Consider the following 19143-nt stretch of genomic DNA (forward strand, 5'->3'; position numbering starts at 1 on the left):
AGAGTTTGGCTTCCTTGTCTTCCTAACTACCTCTCAGGCAATTGTGGGTTACTGTTTGATCATCCTTTAGTCTCTTCTTCACAAAATAAACAAGCCCACCCCGTCCTCTCTTCACAAACTGTAAGCTGTAAGTCCCTGACCATCTTCATAGACCTCTGCTTCCACCTTGAAATCTTTCTTTAGTTTCCGCATGTCACTCTGGATCTGTGGGCACACACTGAACATTCAGGGTGCAGCCTTATCTGCACTGCACAGAGGGGCCCTCTGCAGGGCACCCTCCTCCTCATGCACCTTACTTGTGAACCTGCTGCTGGTTTGTATTAGTGGTGTCTTCTGTAAACTAACTCAGCAGTAGGTACCTGTGGATCTGTCCATTGGGCTGCTGTGCTTGCAACTTGGCAGTTTCCTTGATGAGCATCATGAGCTTTTTGTTGGTCCAGCGCTCAGGTTTCTCAAAGTGCCTCTGGACCAAAGCTCAGCCATTCTCTTTAAATTCAGTGTTGTCTGCAGATTTGCTGAGGGTGCAATCTGTGTCATTATCCCTGTTGTTAATGAAGATGTTGAAAAATGTGAGCCCCAGCACTGACCCCTGGGGTACTTTTCTTATTACTAGATACCAGTCATAGGTTGAATCATTGATCACTACCCTTTGGGTATGGTAGTACAGCCAATTTTCAACATACCTGACAATTCAGCCCACACAATATTGCTATTCATATAGAATAACATATCCTTTGGGGTTTTTTTTTAATGATTTTAGAATAGATAAAAATGCAAAAATGTCAACTGTCTAAAATATGGCAGGTGTGGCCAGTGATGAAATCAAAGTCCATGTCGGCCTCATACTATATTCAGAACAGTTTGGGTAAATTTTTGAGCCAAGTAACAATGTCACATCAAAGTGACTGTGAATAACCTCTTTTTTGTTTTCATTTTTTTTTAATATGTATTAGTTCTCAAATTTGTACCCTTGTTTGTTTATTTATTTTTCCCTACAACTTGGGGTCCACTTAAGGTGAATAAAAGCTTTTCTGAACTCCTAGCGATATTGCTGGGTCATCCTAAAATATTTATCACTAGTATTTGCAAACACCTTGTAGCATAGCTGTAGAAATGTAGGTGAAAACAAAAGTTATTAAGATTCAGAGGTGACTGACGCAGACACCATAGCTGTCAGCTTACTAATAGCAGTGGCAAAAATGAGAAATTAATTTTCTAGAAATACAGCCCTCTACCATTTGAAATAAAGCACTGTATTGCTGTCTGAAAAGCCTCACACTGATGTTTCCAAATTTTTGTGCATTTCTAGACAGGAAAACAGAAGGATTCTTTTTTTATTTTGAATCGTCTTCTATTCTTTCTCTTAGAAATACGTTAAAAATATGTTACTGCTTATCTTATGAAGCTATGGTTTTTGTTTTCACTTGAACTTAACTTTTAATCAAAACGTTTTTGAAGAAATATTTTCAAGATTAAAGCAGAAGTGGTAATTCAGTACTGGCCTATGAGTATAGAGAAGCAATAACATGACCTGCTGGTTGAAGAACATTAACTTTGTCTCTCTGCCAGAGACTAGTGGGAGAGACTGGGCTCAGATGAGCATGCATCTTAGAAAATTCAGAGATGTAGAGACCTTGCCATTATCACCAGGTCTCTTAAGGCCTTTTAGAGCCTTCTGTAGGTTTTCCTTTCTGACAGATACTAGCTTTCCTGGTTTTTTATTCCTCTTTCCTGTAGATGCTAAAAAAATTGAAGGAAGAAGTAGGATTGAAGAAAGCATAAACTCCTCTCAAGTGTTCTTTCAACTCAGCTGCAATTGCACACCTATGAGACAGGGGAAAAAAACAGCTATTGGAGGAAGGACTTGAGAAGAGAGAATGAAGATGACAACAACAGAGTGAATGACTCCTGACCGATGTTTTCATCTTCGGATGGAAGTTTGTGTGTGTGTGTGTTTATATATCAGGAAAATGGGACATGCTTATTCCTCTAAAACACTTGTATAACAGGTGTAAAACTGTATAAAACTGTATAAAACTGCCTGTACTGAGAATAACAAGAAGTCTCCTTTCAGTGTTCCATGTGAAAACGAGGACAGTGAAAGCTCCTTGTGCTGTAGTCTCTAATGCAAATATTATTGTTAATGAGCATATGAAAAAATGGGACAGGTAATTACATTTGTTGAAATTATGTGTTTTGAACTGATTGGTTTTAGCAAGATTTTTGTAAAATACTTTCTATGTGGAGTGTTTATTTATAAATTCAGATTCACAGCCACACTGTGCCAACAGAGGTTGCTCTTCAGGGCAAAACTCACTTGCAAAGCTACGCTACATTTCAGAGACCAGATTCCTTATTATCAATGAAAGAAGGCAGGCACTCCAGAGAGCCTTTCACTGTTTTCTTTGGCTAAAGAAAACCTCTCAGACCTTGTCTATCTGAAAGAAGAGGTATCTTTGTATTTTGTGGAACACTGAAGACACATCTTTTCCTCTAATCCTAAAATTGCATCCAGTAAAAGAGTTTAGATGAGAGCCTCTAAATCACAGTGATGCCTCTTTAATTATGGTATGTCGCGGTCCGAAGGGAGGAGGGGACAGGACACGAGGAAGGGTGCAAGCAGAATTCTTTATTCAGGCGTGTGTCCGATTCTTAACCGTCCCGCCAGGGAAAAGGGGGCAGAACATAGGGTGGGCTATCAGACAGAGCAAATCAGAATAGGGCACAGGCAAAAGGGGGAGGAGGAAGCCTGGGCATGTGCAGTTGTGCACTGTGTAGAAACCACATAATAACAGTAAAGTCCATATGAAAGTCCTGCCAATTGCTGTATGCTTTTAACTGTTCCCATCATGAATCTTGCTTCTCTACATCTCACCCTTTCTTATTAGTTTGAAAAATGCCTGTTGTGATAGTCCTTCTTGCAGCATGCTGTGATACAAGAAATAGTTTGTAACAAAACAAACAGACAAAGCAAAATTTCAAAGCAAGTGGACAGCTGCATTTGCTGAGAGACTCCCCCGCTAAAAATTGTTTCCAGCCCGAGATGCCACTGCTCCATGGTGTCTAAAAGCTTAGTGATAGTGGTCTTCTGTGGACTATGAGATCCTGGAAAGTAAGCAGAACATGTTAGAAGGGAGAATTTAGGATTGGGATCACGTGATAAGGGCATAACTTGCATAATCAGTTCATCTGATTTGAGCTGAACTGCAGGGATTGCTGTGGTTTCCTGGCACTTGTTGAAGGGATGGGCTATGCAGGATGGAACGCGGTTGAGGGGGTGCTGCCGTGTTTCTTGACAGTTCACAGGTGCACTGTTTAAGATCTGGCATTGAATTAAAAGTCACTTTTCTCCTCAAGTCTGGTGACTTTTTCGGGGGTAGCAGTTGTCCATAAATGTTAGTAAGGGAGCGGCAATCTTTAGTCCAGTGTCTGCCTTTCCCACATCGTTTGCACGGCGTCTTGGGAAGCTCAGTCTTTGTAGTTAATTGTGGGCAGATTTTTTTTATATGTCCTGTCTCACCACAGTGAAAACAGGTTTGTGGTCCAGCTAAAGCTTCAGCTATTAGTCTTGCTTTATGAGAATTAGACCCCACATTACGACATGCCTTGACCATGTCCATAGGGGTAGGATCCCTAAGAGTTCTTAGTATTTGTTGGCAATCATCATTAGATTGCTCTATAGCCAACTTTAAAAATAGTGCATCCTGAGCTTCTGGGTGTTTAACTTGTTTAGCAATGGCTTTCTTTAGTCTTTCTGCAAAGTCTATGAATGGTTCTGTTGGTTTTTGTTGTACTTGTGTGTATGAAGGTGTAGGTTCCGCAGCCTCAGCAATGGTTTGAATAGCCTGGAAAGCTAGATTTTTTGAAATGTCCGATTCATTCATAGGAATTTTGATTTGGGCCTCATTGGAAATATAAGGTCCCACTCCGAAAAGTCTATTAAAGGACTCCAGGACTGGGGTCCCTGTGATTGCTGAGGTTTGCTGGGCGTGCTGGCGAATACGAGTTTGCCATTCGTCTAGGAAAAGTGTTGCTTGCATATTAGTGAAGAAAGCACTTATTAAATCCCTTATGTCATTTGGAGTGAATGTGTAAGCAGCAAAAAGTGAACCAAGTACCCTTATCACATAAGGTGAATTTAACCCATAGTCAGTAATAGCTTGTTTTGTATCTTTCAGAACTGGGAGGGGGATTGGTTCCCAGACGGGGTGATTGTTGGGGTGATAAAATACGGGAAATGCTTTAACCAAATTCAAATCATCAGCTGTTGACGCTTGTTCCTTTATGTAAGTCCATCTGCTCCTCTGGGCACTGGATGGGCAGGGACAAATACATTCGCAGGGTGGTGGTACTGAAGGGGTTAAAGCGCCAGCTGCTGGCGCGGCGGGATAAACAGCGCTGCCGTGGGGACCGGGGCTGCCGGGGGCCGTGCCATGCGCCGGGGCCGGCGCCAATGGCGGCAGGCTCAGGGGGCGGTGGGGACGCGGTGCCGGCTGAGCTTCCACGGGCGGGCTGGGGGGCGGTGCCGGCGGGAGAGGCGCGAAATCTTTGCATGCCGTTTCTCCACGCCGTGTGTGCTCCCCGCTCTCCTGGGTTTCGCCCGCGCGGTCGCTTAGCTCACTGACGCCATGACGCTGGTATTCTGTGCTTTGTTTCTCCCTCCCGCCGTCCGCCGTCCGCGGTCTCCCCCGCCCCCCCACCGCTCCGGGACCCTCGGGGCTTGTCCTTTTTCGGGGATGGGGGCTTGGATTTTTGCTCAGATTCTTGGAGATTTTCATTGGAACTGGTTATTTGGTGTTGCAGCACCATCAAAATCAATCTCCAAGCAATTAGTGCTTCGGCTGCGTTTTTGTCCCCTCTGTCCTTTTGTTTCCATATGTGGTGTCCAATTTTTTCCCAGTCCTGTATTTTTAAATCGTCCGAGACCACTTCGCTGCAGTTTTCTAGCCATTTTGCAAGCGATTTCGCCGACTTTTTGTCTAAGGGGTGCCCATGTTCAATAATAAAGTCTTTTAGCTTGCTGTATACAAATTTTTGAGGGGTTGATAACCAGAGGCCCATTGCGAAATTACTTAGGCTTCTGTTAGTCTGCGGTTGGTTTTAAAGTTGATTTTGTGAGGGTGGGAGATGGGTGAGGGATCAGGAGCTTCCCCGGCGCTCACCTTTTTCGGTGCGAGGGCCTTATGCCGCAAACTGGAGTTCACCGGGAGGGACCAGCGGGACGGAAACGCCTCTCTCTGCACCGTCCGAGCCGTCGTGGCGTGGGGGAGGTTTTCTTAAGGCAAAAACCTCTGCCCGACGGTGGGCGCCATTTGTCGCGGTCCGAAGGGAGGAGGGGACAGGACACGAGGAAGGGTGCAAGCAGAATTCTTTATTCAGGCGTGTGTCCGATTCTTAACCGTCCCGCCAGGGAAAAGGGGGCAGAACATAGGGTGGGCTATCAGACAGAGCAAATCAGAATAGGGCACAGGCAAAAGGGGGAGGAGGAAGCCTGGGCATGTGCAGTTGTGCACTGTGTAGAAACCACATAATAACAGTAAAGTCCATATGAAAGTCCTGCCAATTGCTGTATGCTTTTAACTGTTCCCATCATGAATCTTGCTTCTCTACAATGGTATACCTATCTCAATCTAGATACAGCACCTTTGCAAAAAGAATCTGCTGGCAAATGCAGCATGAAGGTGCAGTTCATGAATGGCTTTCCTGAATGGAGAAATTGTATTATGGTGGTGTAAAATATGTATAAGTGAGATCATAATTGGGTTGATTAAATTAACTAATAGCTAACCTAACATCTCATAGTCTCATGGCATCTGGCACTTAGATACATGTTTTATTACATAAGTCAAGAGCTGGGATATGTTTTTCTGTTTACTCACAGTTCAGTAGTTCAAAGGAGAATATCTGTGAATGTATTGTATATATTTGTGGCCCCTGGGGCACATTCTCCTTTGTTTCCACTACACTAATCCATTGTAAATTCTCTGATGTCAGATGACTTTCTTGTCCAGAGAGTGGTATTCTCTGCTGGATGCTGGATTTATGGACAACATAATTTGAGCCCTCATTCTTACATTCACTGCTTTACTTCTTTTCAAGTGAACTTCTTGCTTCACTTTCAGTGCACAGTTGACAAACCCCAAATCCTTTTGCAGAGCTACAGTTTCATTAGTAGCATATGGCTATCTAACAGGTGAAGCAGACTCTGTACAAATGAGAATTTGCCTTTGGGTCTTTTCATACTTTAACTTTCATGAATCTGGCTGTTGCATATCTTACTGATTTGCTATTTTAAACTTGATTTTTTTTTTTATTCATCTTAATCCAGCGCATTTCTGATGTGTCTGAACAAGTTTAAAAGATTGTTACAAATTGAACACCTCACTTGCAAAATTTTATGTTTCTTGCTCCTCTTACTAATCCTCTCCCTCTACTATCCTATTGTTTTGGTTCATGATACTCATTTAGGTGTGGCAGTACTTTTTTCCTGTCTCATGCCAAGCTATCTAGGCTCCTTCCTCAATGCCTCATTACCAATTTGTGTAAGCTACCTGCCTTGCCTTAAGGTTTGATTACCATTTGGATGGCATATACTTGCCTTGTCTCCTGCTTCTTTGGAGCAGGAAGGGTGGACAAGACTCTTAGCATCTTACCAATAGCTTAGAGAAGCCATTGAACTTGCCAGAGAGGATAAATAGGGTGGGCTAAGGACTATTTTGCATCGCTAGACTCATGCCAAATAACCAGTGAATCTGACCCACTATGTTTATGCATGCGTACAGCATCAAACACACTGCTGAGACTTAGCAGACAATAGGATAATGGATGAGTTAAAAATACCTATGACAAATTCAATACAAGAATTGAAATATAGGGTAAGTGGAAAGGTGAAGTGTTGGTGAAAGTCTTAAATCTCAAGCTGACCTTTTTTTTCACCCACAGGACTTGCTTTTGCAACTTCTGTGCTGTTCTGTGGTTGCTTTAATTTATATGACTAATGACATGAAAGATGTAAAACCTGTAAAAATACAGTGTTTGGCTGCTTAAATTAAGTTTATGAGTTTTTCTTAAGCCTGCCAAACAACTTAAATATTTCATGGCTTTCACAGGCTACAGTTCTAATATTTATAACTCTTGTGTGCAGATTTCAAAAATTATAATTACAACTCCCAGGATCCCAGATATAGCAGATGTTCAATATTTTGTATGATGTTGGCAGAAATGCTTTTCATGCTCTTTTTGATCTCAGTACCCCATGTATTGTATCTGCTACAACAAGCTGTTGATAAGAGAGTTTATTGTTATTTCCCTGTAAAAGACTCTGTAGAGCAGATTCAGGATGGTATATAAAGGAGAATGAATGAGAATTCAGCCCTAACAAATAATGAGGAACCCTGTGCAGTGCATTCTTTCAAATGCTGCCCTAGTAAATGGTGTATAGGTTGTCTCTCATCACATAGATCCACATAGGACTTTTGGAGTTATTGTGACCCTTTCATTTTAGGCTATACATCCTTTCCCCATTTGCCTGTATTGATGAATCACATCATTTCTCATTCTCTCTTGTATATTCACCCCCATGGTGACTGTGTTCCCTCTATGAGAGTGCAAGAATAGCCTTATTTGAATCAGGTACCAAAACCCACATATATGTTTTAATCAGTGAGTTGATGTGTGAGATAAGATTGTAGCACTGACTCAGACTTTTCTAACGATCTGCCTAGATAATAACAAGAGAAATGAGCTTTAAGCAGCTGGACTTATTTCAACTCTTGCCATGTTTTAGTTATATTATATATCTTATTATTATAATTGGTTTTTTCTCTTACAGCTATATTGGGTACTCAGTTAAACTTCGCTGTCACTCAAATCATTGCCCAAAATTTACAACACTATAACTTTAATCACACTCTACCCTTTAACAGGCAGATTTTAATTTCAGTCCACAAAGGCAAAAAAAAAAAAAAGAAAAAAAGAAATAAAAATCACATTAGTAGGTTAATACAATATCCTACAGTATTACTGTAAATGCATAACAGTAGCAAAGAGTAGAGATCCTTATATATATCAAATTATGTAAATTTCATTATACAATTATTCATTACAGCCACAATTAGAAATGTGCAGAAGACATTAAATTTCACACAATTTTTTAAGTATAGCTTATAAAAAAATTCAGATTAGTACCTGGCATTTGATTTTCATAATTACCTTAAAAATATCGACACAAATATAAAAATTAGATTGAAAACATAATAAATTTTGAAAAAAATACAATTTACTGATATATGGACCTCTTCTACTACCCATGTCTATAGTACAACTATAAGAAAACTAATATACAATGTTTTCAGGAAATCATGTATTTATTTGTGTTGAAGCTTGTTTGTTTGTTTGTTTGTTTCTTATAGTTGTTCAAACAATGAAAACCTCAAACAATGAGAAATGTTGCCATTTTCTATTTACAAAAAAGGAATCTACCAAAATCAAAGTGTAAGTTGCATCCAATATGGCAAACCCTTGAAGCTTACTGAGATTTTCTAGAGCAGAAGATGGCAAATAAAGTGATGTTTCCAAATTGGTGACTTCAGATCTGATAAAACTACTCTTGATGAGAAACAGCTGTAGGAAATTGTATGATAGTTAACACATATCATTTTGTGAGTTTGAACACCACTACTCAGGTAATAGTAATAGATTAAAAGTTGTATTACTTATCTTAGGGCAATGTTTTATATACTAAATGTAAGTTGAGTTTAAAAGAGTGGTTCCAGAAAATTGATGAAGTTAATTCAATTACATATATTGTACTTGTCTGTTTATGGGGCAATATAAAAATCAACATCGAGTTATGGAATTGGATGTCTGGAATCATAGCAATGCTTTTTAGCATGCTGGTCAAACCCCTTTCACTGTTTTTTTGTTCTCATGAACAAAAGTTCTCGGAAGTTCTATGCATTAGTATCTTTCACATGTTTGAAATTAGTGCTCCTTTTGCTTCTCCAAGGTACAAAAGCACACAGATCTAAACATCAGTGTTTGTTTTAACACGCTTTAATTGCTTTTAGTTCTGTTGTTTTAGTATCCAGTATTTGTAAACTGAAAAGATAACTTGTCTTTTTAGCTGGGAGCGCTGGGTTCTCCTGCAAACTCTAGGTTACAAAAGCATTTTTAACTCTGTGTCTCTCCAGAAGATACATTAACATCCAGAACTGATGCAGAGGAGTTACTCAAAAGCCTGTAAAATTAACAGCATAGCCATGTGCAGTGGACTGAAAATGCTAATTAATGTCACATCATGGACTGTGGGATGAGGCAAGATTCATTATGTCCTGGCTCTGCCACTTAGTTCATTCGGGAGATTTTGTATTTTAATGTAACTATACCTACATTTCTGAATGAACTTTGTTAAATAGTCTGTTCACAGACTATTTTCACATACTTCTATGAGAGAACATTTGCACATACTTCTGTGGAGAATAAATACCTTACAGAAGCCTCTAATTTTCCCTGTACAAAGTTGTTATTTATAAGCATAATTAAACCCATGCTTCACTCTAGCAAATCCTATTGTTTCCACATTTTATCTTTGTCCAATTTTAAGTTACAATTTTCAGTTGATCATTACACCAGACTTGAACTTGCTGGGCTGCCCTTTGTGCAGAAGCAAGTTTTTCTGACACGTCAGACCAGAAAAAGTTCATATATCTTTAAAATCCAGATAATGGGAGTTTTATTTACAATACTTTAAAAATTCACCTAAGACACAGACTTACACTTTCTTTAGACTGATGTCTTATGTCAGTAAGTGATTACTAGGAGCTGACATTTGGAAAGGAATAAGTCACGTTTTGTGGCTTCTTAGGATCTTCAAAATGTATTTCTTGCTTATGCATTGAATTTTTAACAGCAAGATCTCTCATTTACTACAAGTGCTATGTTAGTAATAGTAAACCCATGTGGTATCTGGGAAAGTCTGTAAGTTCTGCTACATCTTTGACTACTGAAAAATGTGCAGACATGAGGAATGCAGGCACAGAATTGTGAGGGAAGGCTCTTCCTTGCATTCCATCAAAAGGACCACCTGAAATAAAACAGACACTGTTTTGATGGAGCAAACAATTGAAAATGCAGATTGCATTCCTGTCTCCAAAGTGTTGTAAGCATGCATGTATCCATTAATGTTTGTGAGGTTTTCTGACACTTTTTATATGTGTCATAAAAACAAATCCTAGCAAGGAAAAAGATACTTATTTTAAAGTGGAGCTCGGACGTTGCTTAGTAAATAAGGTATGGGACTGTATTCTGAAATATGACATTAGCAGGAAACAGAGAATAGCTGTCTCATTCATGAACCCTTGTCCATATTGTAGACAAAATGTTGCAATTTTTCCTATGGAAATACATTGTGCGATTGTATAATAAAAGACTAATTAAAACAAAGATGACAAAAGAAACATTGACTTTTTTATGATTAATTTCTTGACTTTTGATGATTTCTCTTTGCAACTCTGAAGTAAAATTTATCAGAAGAAAAACATCCCTCTAAACCTTGCCTCTGAAGTGGGTGAAGCTGGTGTAACCAGTTAATCTGGTTTCTTGGAGAGGTATTCAGCCCTTCAGAGAACATACTCAATTGTTGTGGAGATTTAACATTCCTTTGCTCCAGGTAGTAATTAATCATGATTCTTCAGCTCCTTTTTAACTATATGATTGATGATTTCTGATACGTCAGAAGAAAATTAAACAAACGGAAATCAATTGGGAAATGAGACTGGAAAAAAACCCAAACCAACAACAAAACCAACACTGTGAGCACCTAGAATGCTGCATAGAAGTAGAAGGTGTGGAGTAGGAGATACATTTTTATAATAGATGGATAGAATCCTTCTATTATTGTAAGGGCAATAGTTAAAAGTTAGAAGCGCAGCTAATTAAAGTCCTTGTCTTCTAATGGCTGTAATCCTGGTTTATGTAGATGAACTCATTCTTCACACCTATGACTGCAGCATAAGGACTGACAAAGCATCATATGGCACGAGGGACTTGCCTGGAACCTTTATTTATTAATATCCAGAGTTTTTTAACATTCTTTCTCACTATCCTCCTTTTCCATCTGCAGTCTGAGACCTTAACGAGACTGCTGTTGAGTGTTAGTTGACTCTGCTCTTAACATATTTTCATTGTCAACTTAAAAAGAAATGTTGGGAATATTTTTCTATTGTGCCCCGAACATGGACTACAATATATGGTAATGGGTGAACTCTGGGAAACAAGATTAATATCTCCCAGAGTAAAAATGGGAAGAGTTTTGTATATGATGAACTTTGTAGAGTAAGTAATAGGAAGCTCATGAATGCAAGAAATTCAAATGGGGCTGAATCCCAGGGAGCAAAAGAGAGGCCAGCAGAGCCATTGTTGGCTTGACAATGTGATCCTTAAAGGTAGAGGAGCAGAAGCATTTCAGGATGTCAGACACATGTTGTGCTCTCTGTTTCTCATAACTTCTTTGAGAGAGAGGTGAAGGAAAACAAAAAAAGAGTAGAGGTCACAAAAACCAATGCACACCCCACAGCTAGAAGGCAAGAAAATGCAGAAGTGCAAAAGGCCATTGGCAGGGCACATTTTTCTATTTCTAAATAGGAGGGTAGAAGTGATGAGCAGCAGGAAGCCCATAGTTGTAAGGCAGTGATCAGCAGGAGAAAGGGAACCAGCTCTGGATGGAATGGGAATCATCATCTGGCCAGTCAAACTATTTCACAGTCTGCTGTGAGGTCTGGCCTCCTCTTTCATCTTGAGGACCTTGTAAGCATAGTTCTGAAAAAAAATGATGACTGGACAGAGAGGTTACAAAGTCTTTCCTCTGTTCTGCTTTAGCTTGGATTTTTGGGGGTTCATATTTTTGAAGGATTTTGTTTGATTGGGTTTTTGTGTCAGGGTGTGGTGTGTTAGTGTTAGTTTTTCTTCTTCCTCCTCCAAGGTAACGTGAAACCTTAATAGGATATTTGAATCATGCTTTGGAAAAAGATATGTTTAATATGCCTATATCTATCTTCATTTCTATAAGACAGCATGTTCTGAAAGTTTCTGCTGATGTACAAAACATTTGCAAAGCTTGGAGGAAATTATCAGTGGTTTCATGAGCAAAATTTCTTTAAATGTCTATACAAATCTAATAAATGGAAAAACAGTTCCTCTGATTTGTACTCGGTATAATAGTAGATATTCTGTGAATAAAGAGACTGCTTTGCTACAGGGTAAATATCAGATCATTGACATTTAACCCAGTAACTCTTGAGCCTAATAGGTCACTGATGAAAACACACTTGTTAATTTCAGTTTATCTTCTTTCTGATGGAAGCTTATATCATCCAAAACAATTTCACATATACTGTGTGTACATACATGCATAGCTGGTGGAGTTACACACAATAATCACTCTGAGAATACTCTAAATTGGAAAAGTCTACAATAGCAATAAAACTTTATCATTGTCTGTCATTGGCCTAGTGCAAATGTTGGAAACTCTGGGGATCTGTAATAGCAAAGTCTCTGCAGTGGGAGTGAAGTCAGCCTTCTACAGGCCTATGGTTCCAGGCTGGATACTTTGGGATCCAGCAACATAGGAGCTGCTTTACTTGTGGCTGGAGCAGTCCCTGCAAGTGTCTCCAGTGTGGGGTCTCTAATTTTTAATGGAGATAAATACCCTTTCTTAAACTTCTCCCAAATGCAGGCACTAATACCAATTGTTTTCCACTTGAATATAAACTCTATGAGCTTATAGGATCAGATTTGGTTGAAACTGTCAGTGCCTCCAAACATCGAGGGAGCCAGATAGTGAGGACTCACACTGATACACAGATTAGATAGATTAGATTCTTTTGGATATCGAACGGAAAACTTCTCATTTTACAAGGCTGGATATCTGGTAGAGCACAGTAGGCAAGATTGAACTTCTCTTGATTTTTGTAAAGTTTTCCAGTGGTCCGTAAAAATGTCCTTTTCTGTCATTTAATTCAAATGGAAATGCATGGAGGGACTCAAGGTTCCTCTCAGTGAGAAGTAAGGTGAGGTGCAGTGGCTTCAACTAACTCATATCACTTTGTACAAGGGAAACAAAACATACAACTCAGCTGATAAATGGTTCTGCAAGCTGACGAGGTAGTTTCTTTAGGCCCTCCAAAGCACATTGCTGGTATTTACACTCCAGCTTTAATGCTGGGGAAATAAAGTAAAGCCAGAGGAGCAGAGAGCGAAAATCAGTGTATTGGGCTACGTGGTTCTGAGGGAATCAGGTCAGTTTCTCACAAGTCACTTTGACTCTTCACAATGGTAGGTTTTCTTATTAAAATGAAGTAACCAGAGCTGAATAGTATCTGCTGAAATTCTCTCAACTGGCTAACGATTGCGAAAGGCAAAAACATCTAGTAGCTGGTTTGATGACAGAAGCCAGAGGCAATACTGTAGCTAAAGATAGTGAGAAACAACAAATCAGAACTAGCAGTAATTTCTAAGAAGTTTGTACTTCTTTGTCTGTGAGGTGTCAAATATAAAAACTGAGCTAGATGGGGGTAGCATTATATGTCTTGCTTACACTGTGCTAACCTGGTGTTTTAATTAGAGAAGATTCCATAGAAGGAGTTTGGAGAAAAAAAGCTTTCAGAACAATTTGCTAATTTAGATCTGACAAAGCGGGGTTGAATTCAGCTCACAACTTGATAGCTAAATGTAGTTAAACAGGAGTGAGATGTCTGAGCTCCCATTACAGTCAGCCAAACTATTACTACAGTCAGTGGCCTCTACAGTGGCCATCTATCTAATGCCTTCTGAGACACCTCAAGATATTTCACCAGTCCTTGGCTGTCTCTCCATAAGTGTATAGGTCTTCTAGAAGTACTATGCCATATCTGCCAATCCCAATAGTTGTCTTTAGCTTCTCCCGGTGTCTCCAAACACCCTTGTTTAAGGAAGTGAACAAATCCTTGTCCTCCACTGAGTATATAGGGAGTTTTGACACCCAGTTCACATGTGATACTGAATTTACATGTCTACAGCTGGGATATGATTTCAAAGCTGGGATATGATTTCAAAACTGGGATATGATTTCGACCTCAGGTGTCTCTTTATGGAAAACCAGGCAATGAGTTTGGAACTAGGAGCAGGTTTGGAAATTTCCCAGGCAGGGAGTCCAAAGCAGAAAGTGAGTGTAGTGTGGTTGTCAAAAAAACATTGTTCAGCGATATTTACATGGGCAAAATTTACAGTAAAGCTGAGGATGTGATCTCCTTTTGTGAGTAAGCTAATGCAATGTCAAGCTCCCCCTGAAAGGGGTAGTCCTCCTTCCCTAGCCCTCATTGTGCCATGGACTTCTCTTTTTTTATTTAAGTGAATCAAATGTCTGTACCAGCAAGATGAATAAGTTGAAAAGGTTGAGAGTACAAAAAACTGTCTATTTTTTAAATTTTGAATTTTTCAGAGCTTGTTCTGTAAAGTCGTCTTTTCTGCATATGATCTCATCCTCATTCGGGCAGTATCCAAATTATTTAAGAATACAAAAATGGTTTTTTCCCCATCATCCTTCCAGGCCTTGAGGCAAGTAGCTTAGCTACTTTAAGATTATTTTTTTGTCTTTTAGGTGTTTTGTGAATCTGTTTGAAGAAAGTATCAAGAGCAATTTGAGGTAGCAAAAGGGATCTAATCACTGGGATCTGTGTTTCTGTATCTAACCAAAGAAAGAAAAAACAAAGGAAATGAGATTAAGCCAATAGGTCTCTGCTAATGTCTTTGCTTATGTATCAATATCTTCTTTAATGAAAAATCAAAGCTGCTATTACAGCTGTAATAACAGGGCTTTAGGGGGACAAAAAGAAAACACAGAAACCAATATTTCTTTTTGGAGAAGATTTTAGAAAGAACAGTCTCAGATTTAGAATTTGGTACTAGTTTTAAGTGCACACTTGGTAACTTAAAAATTTTCAAGGTAACAAATATTTCTCTACATTCAGATAATTTTATTACTTACATGTCAATCAAACTTTGGAATCACACTGTTCAATAAAGAATGTTTACAAAGATAAATAAAGATACAGTGTTGCTTTCATCACAGTCTGAGGTGCAGAAAATGCAATTTAAGTTTGAATGTATATGAAAAGAGACTTTCAAATCTATTGTAAAATAATTATTTTTACTACAACTTATAACTCTCTCTCCTTTCTTTTTTATATCTAGATAGCCTACTGCTTTTACAATATGTTGATCCCTTCATGTGCTAGAACATAGCTGAAGAATAGAGTTAAGCATATTTTCATCACATTTCTCTGAAGAACTCTTTTAATCATACTTTGTTCGCTGGCTTGGGGAAAATTTCCATAATCTTTGTTGTTAAATTGATATTTGATAAATTGGTAATCACGGCTATCTTGATTAAAACATGATTAAAATACTCTTCAAAGTAGGGAAAAATATGTGTATTTTCATGGCTTACATTGCCTATATATTTTTAGATCACTTAAGAGGAAATCAGTTTCACATCCTGAAAAAAATCCTCAGTAATGTACTGCAAATTATTACACATCATTATGCTCAGCTGTGTTCATTGTAGGCATGGGTTTCACAAGCACTAAAGATCCCCAGTATGTTCAGGTGTATGGGTCTCTCCATGTACAGAACAGCATTGGTCTGGAATGATTACATGAACTTATGAAGTATGACCTATGGAAGTGAAAGAAACGTTAATTGCAGGTTGTCCTTGTGTTCATTTCTCCTTGGACTTACAAATGCCAAACTATACCAAACTAGATAAGTTTCAGAGGAGTTTGAGAGATCTAAATTTTAGAGTAGCCGCTGAAATCAAGATGAGGAAACGAAAGACACAGTTATGCATCTGTAGCTTTGTTATTCACTTATTTTGGGAGAGTCTATTTCTCTGTCTGTAGGTACATTTAACTTAACAAATGCAGTTGATGTTGCATCATAGTTACTATCTACCTGGCAACATATGTCTCCCCTCTTGCCCCCCATACTCAAACCCCCATGATGACTGTGTTTGTACTGAAATCCATGGCCTCACAAAACAGACGTGACCATTGGTAGGGAGAACTCTAATTGGGACAGATCAAACTTGTGGTTTTGATGATCCATTGTGGATAAGGCTCAGCCATGCACTCTGGCTCCATTCACTATCATCCCTCTGACCATGGCTTTTGTCCTGGACCACATGGGTTCCTGGGTATTTTTTCTGAGCCAGCTACACAGAGCTTTTTGGCTGGCAAGGCGGGGAAGAGATGGGGAGTATGTGGAAAAAGGTGTGAATCCCTTAAACCAGGAAACTGAAGGAAGTCCCAGGAGGTAGCAGGGAAAATTTTCTATCAACTCAACTGAAAATGAGTTAGCAAACTAGACAACGAAGTTCCACTTGACCTAAACTTTCAGCAACAATGAAAGCTGTGTACTCACATTATAGACTACGGCCTTACGCACAGTATTCTGTATGGAAGATACTGTATCAGTCACATTGTAAAAGACCTAGATCAACTTAAAAAAATAAAACCCAATAGAATGATTACAGCCGCTGCATAGAATGACAAGTATTATCAACAAAAATTAATCAGGCGCATCTTTTAGTGAACTCAATTAATAATGTGCAACAACAGGGTCTCTTTTCTTAAGATGAAAATTAATTAGTGGAGGGAAGGTCACTTGAAGATGCTGACATCACTCATCAGAATGCTCTGGCAGCTCTAATTATTTGTCTTCCAGGCTTGGGTGATCAGAAATTATTGCAATACCTGAGCAACATTTTGAAAAAGCTTTGTGCATGGCTCTTTTAATTAGACCTGGTATTTGATTAATGTAGTGGAAGCATTTAGATCAGCCTCTTATCATTGAGTGACTTAGAAGTTTTAGGGTATTATACTGTGCAAGGCAGGGTCACTACAGTAGGTTTTTAATTCAGACTTTAAAAAAAAATCAGCTTTAACAATTTAAGTGAACATATATGTCCTTTCCCTCCTTTATCATTACCTTGAATGAAATTACATATTTTTCAGCATCAAATGAGGTAAACTGCAGTGTATGAAAATGTAATTTGTGTGTGCATAATAATACATGATTTACATTTGTATGTATAAATTTCAAAGCACCTGCTAAATTTGTATAAGCTGGATTTATATAAGATTATAGCAAAGCAGAACTTCGAGCTACACTGCGTAATCTATATTTCATTGACTTTTTATTTATTTTGTTTTTATTTATATATAGAAACACACACACTTATGTGCATGCATAAATATATAAGAATGATTTCCTGTTAGAACTGTGTGAATAATTTAGAGAAATTTTCAATGTCTTTGGGGCCAGGCACTGGCTCTTGTTCTACCGAACCTATGTGGTGGTACAAATTGTACTGGCAATGGAGTAGTAGGCAAACACAAAGATGTGAATATTATTAAATGCAATAAACACAATAATAAATAAATAAATAAATAAAAAGATTATGCAGTCAGAATAAGAGAACAGTAGCAAAAATAATATCCACCAAAAATCTCAATCAAACAGTAAAAAGCCACCACAGGCAGTTAGGGTTGACAAATGCTCTTAGTAAATGACAGCTCTCTCTTCTTCCTGAACCTCTGAAGACTTGCCACTTATTCTGGAAATGCAATTGGATTTTTCTGTCCATGGTTCCTCTTTAGTCAACAGATCTAATTATTTTAGTGTTCATAAAGCAAGTCTGAGCTTCTAATATACTGATAGTTACACGTGCACAAAATGTGTGAAATACATTATTTATTGTTATAACTTGTTCTTTTTATTAATCAATTTTAATTAGGAACATAGTTTAAATTTAAAGCATATACAGAATACCATTGAAAATACAGAATACCATTTCATGGGCAAACAAGAAGGCAAATCAGTGATATATTTTCCCCTTCTTTTTAAATCAAAATAAACTCTCAAATGAGCACAATTCTCTGAAGTTAATGTAATTGTTCTGGCTGAATGCTAGATTTGGCCCGTTATGGTGCATTCTCTCTCTGATTTCCTCCCAGCATGGTTTTATTATGACACAGCTTTAAATCATAAACTTATTCACTCTAAGAGACTATAAAATAGAGTAATCAATTTTTATTTTTGATGTATTTGGTTATTTACAGCTTCATTGTCCAACTAGGGAATATGCAGCACTGATATACCACCACTGACTTCAATAGAATTATACCCTTTTATACTGAGGCTGAATTTGGCAATAACAGCTAAAAATGAACATATCCAGAAAAGGTAATAAATTGCAAGTTCTCGTAAAACTCAGTGAAATAAATTGCTTGAAATCTCCTATTACTTAAAGTTCTGAAAAATTATATTGTCCTGTATCAGGTATAATTTGTTAGTATCACCTAGATGGTAAGGGCCTAGAAATTACTTTCTGGGTGGAAGTGATCGTATCCTGAAACCAAAATACTCTTGTAGTGTAACCTTAAGATAATCAATGCCACAGAGTATAGTTTACCTTGAAGTTTATGTTGGAGTAAGTCAGTATCGTTTCACTTGCCAGTTGAGCTGACTTGCAGGATGAGGGGGTGAGCTTCTGTTGCCCAGACCTACAAAATTGTTCCAAACATTGATTTTTCATTGTCCACCAGAGCTATTATCATAAAGCAAGTATAGTACTTCTCTGCAGCAAGGTGATCCTAAGGAATAGATTTTGGTGAGCTTTTAATTTAGTTTTAGTGGTCAAAATTTAGTATTGACATAAACCTTCTGCTACTAAATGAAAATATTTTGAAAAAATCAAGAATATTTTCAGATACAGCTATTGCTTTGAAATTTATTTTCTGTGAGGGAAGAAGCTCTTCCTGGTAATTTTATTTAGGCTTACACTGTGTCCAAATTGGAAACAGCTGTTTGGCTTTTTAGACAATGCCCTAGAAAATTTTATAAACATTCGTGGAGGCAAATTCTGGAAGATTTCATATTAAATGATGCAAAATATAAACATTCAATTTTTTACATCACATGGCCAGGTACTAAAAGAGATGCTAAGATGTGCCAAAAGTTACCTTTGAAAGAATATAGCAAAGCAAATAATAATGGGGTGAAAGAACACAAGTTTATTTATCTTCATTTATAATTTTTGGTATTTTA

The 19143-nt window shown here is 38.2% G+C and overlaps 1 protein-coding gene across 1 annotated transcript; it reads right to left on the reverse strand.

Moving 5' to 3' along the window:
* Positions 1-2609: 2609 nt before the first annotated feature.
* Positions 2610-4778, reverse strand: LOC108504018 (endogenous retrovirus group K member 21 Gag polyprotein-like). The gene is made up of 2 exons (XM_017828576.1): positions 3203-4778; positions 2610-3166 (listed from the first exon to the last, which is right to left on the reverse strand). Exons 1-2 carry the CDS (start codon positions 4776-4778, stop codon positions 3153-3155), a joined length of 1590 nt encoding a protein of 529 aa, XP_017684065.1. The 3' UTR covers positions 2610-3152.
* Positions 4779-19143: the final 14365 nt, after the last annotated feature.

This window comes from Lepidothrix coronata, unplaced genomic scaffold, assembly GCF_001604755.1.
Source record: "Lepidothrix coronata isolate B3197 unplaced genomic scaffold, Lepidothrix_coronata-1.0 Scaffold150, whole genome shotgun sequence".
Taxonomy (NCBI): Eukaryota; Metazoa; Chordata; class Aves; order Passeriformes; family Pipridae; genus Lepidothrix; species Lepidothrix coronata.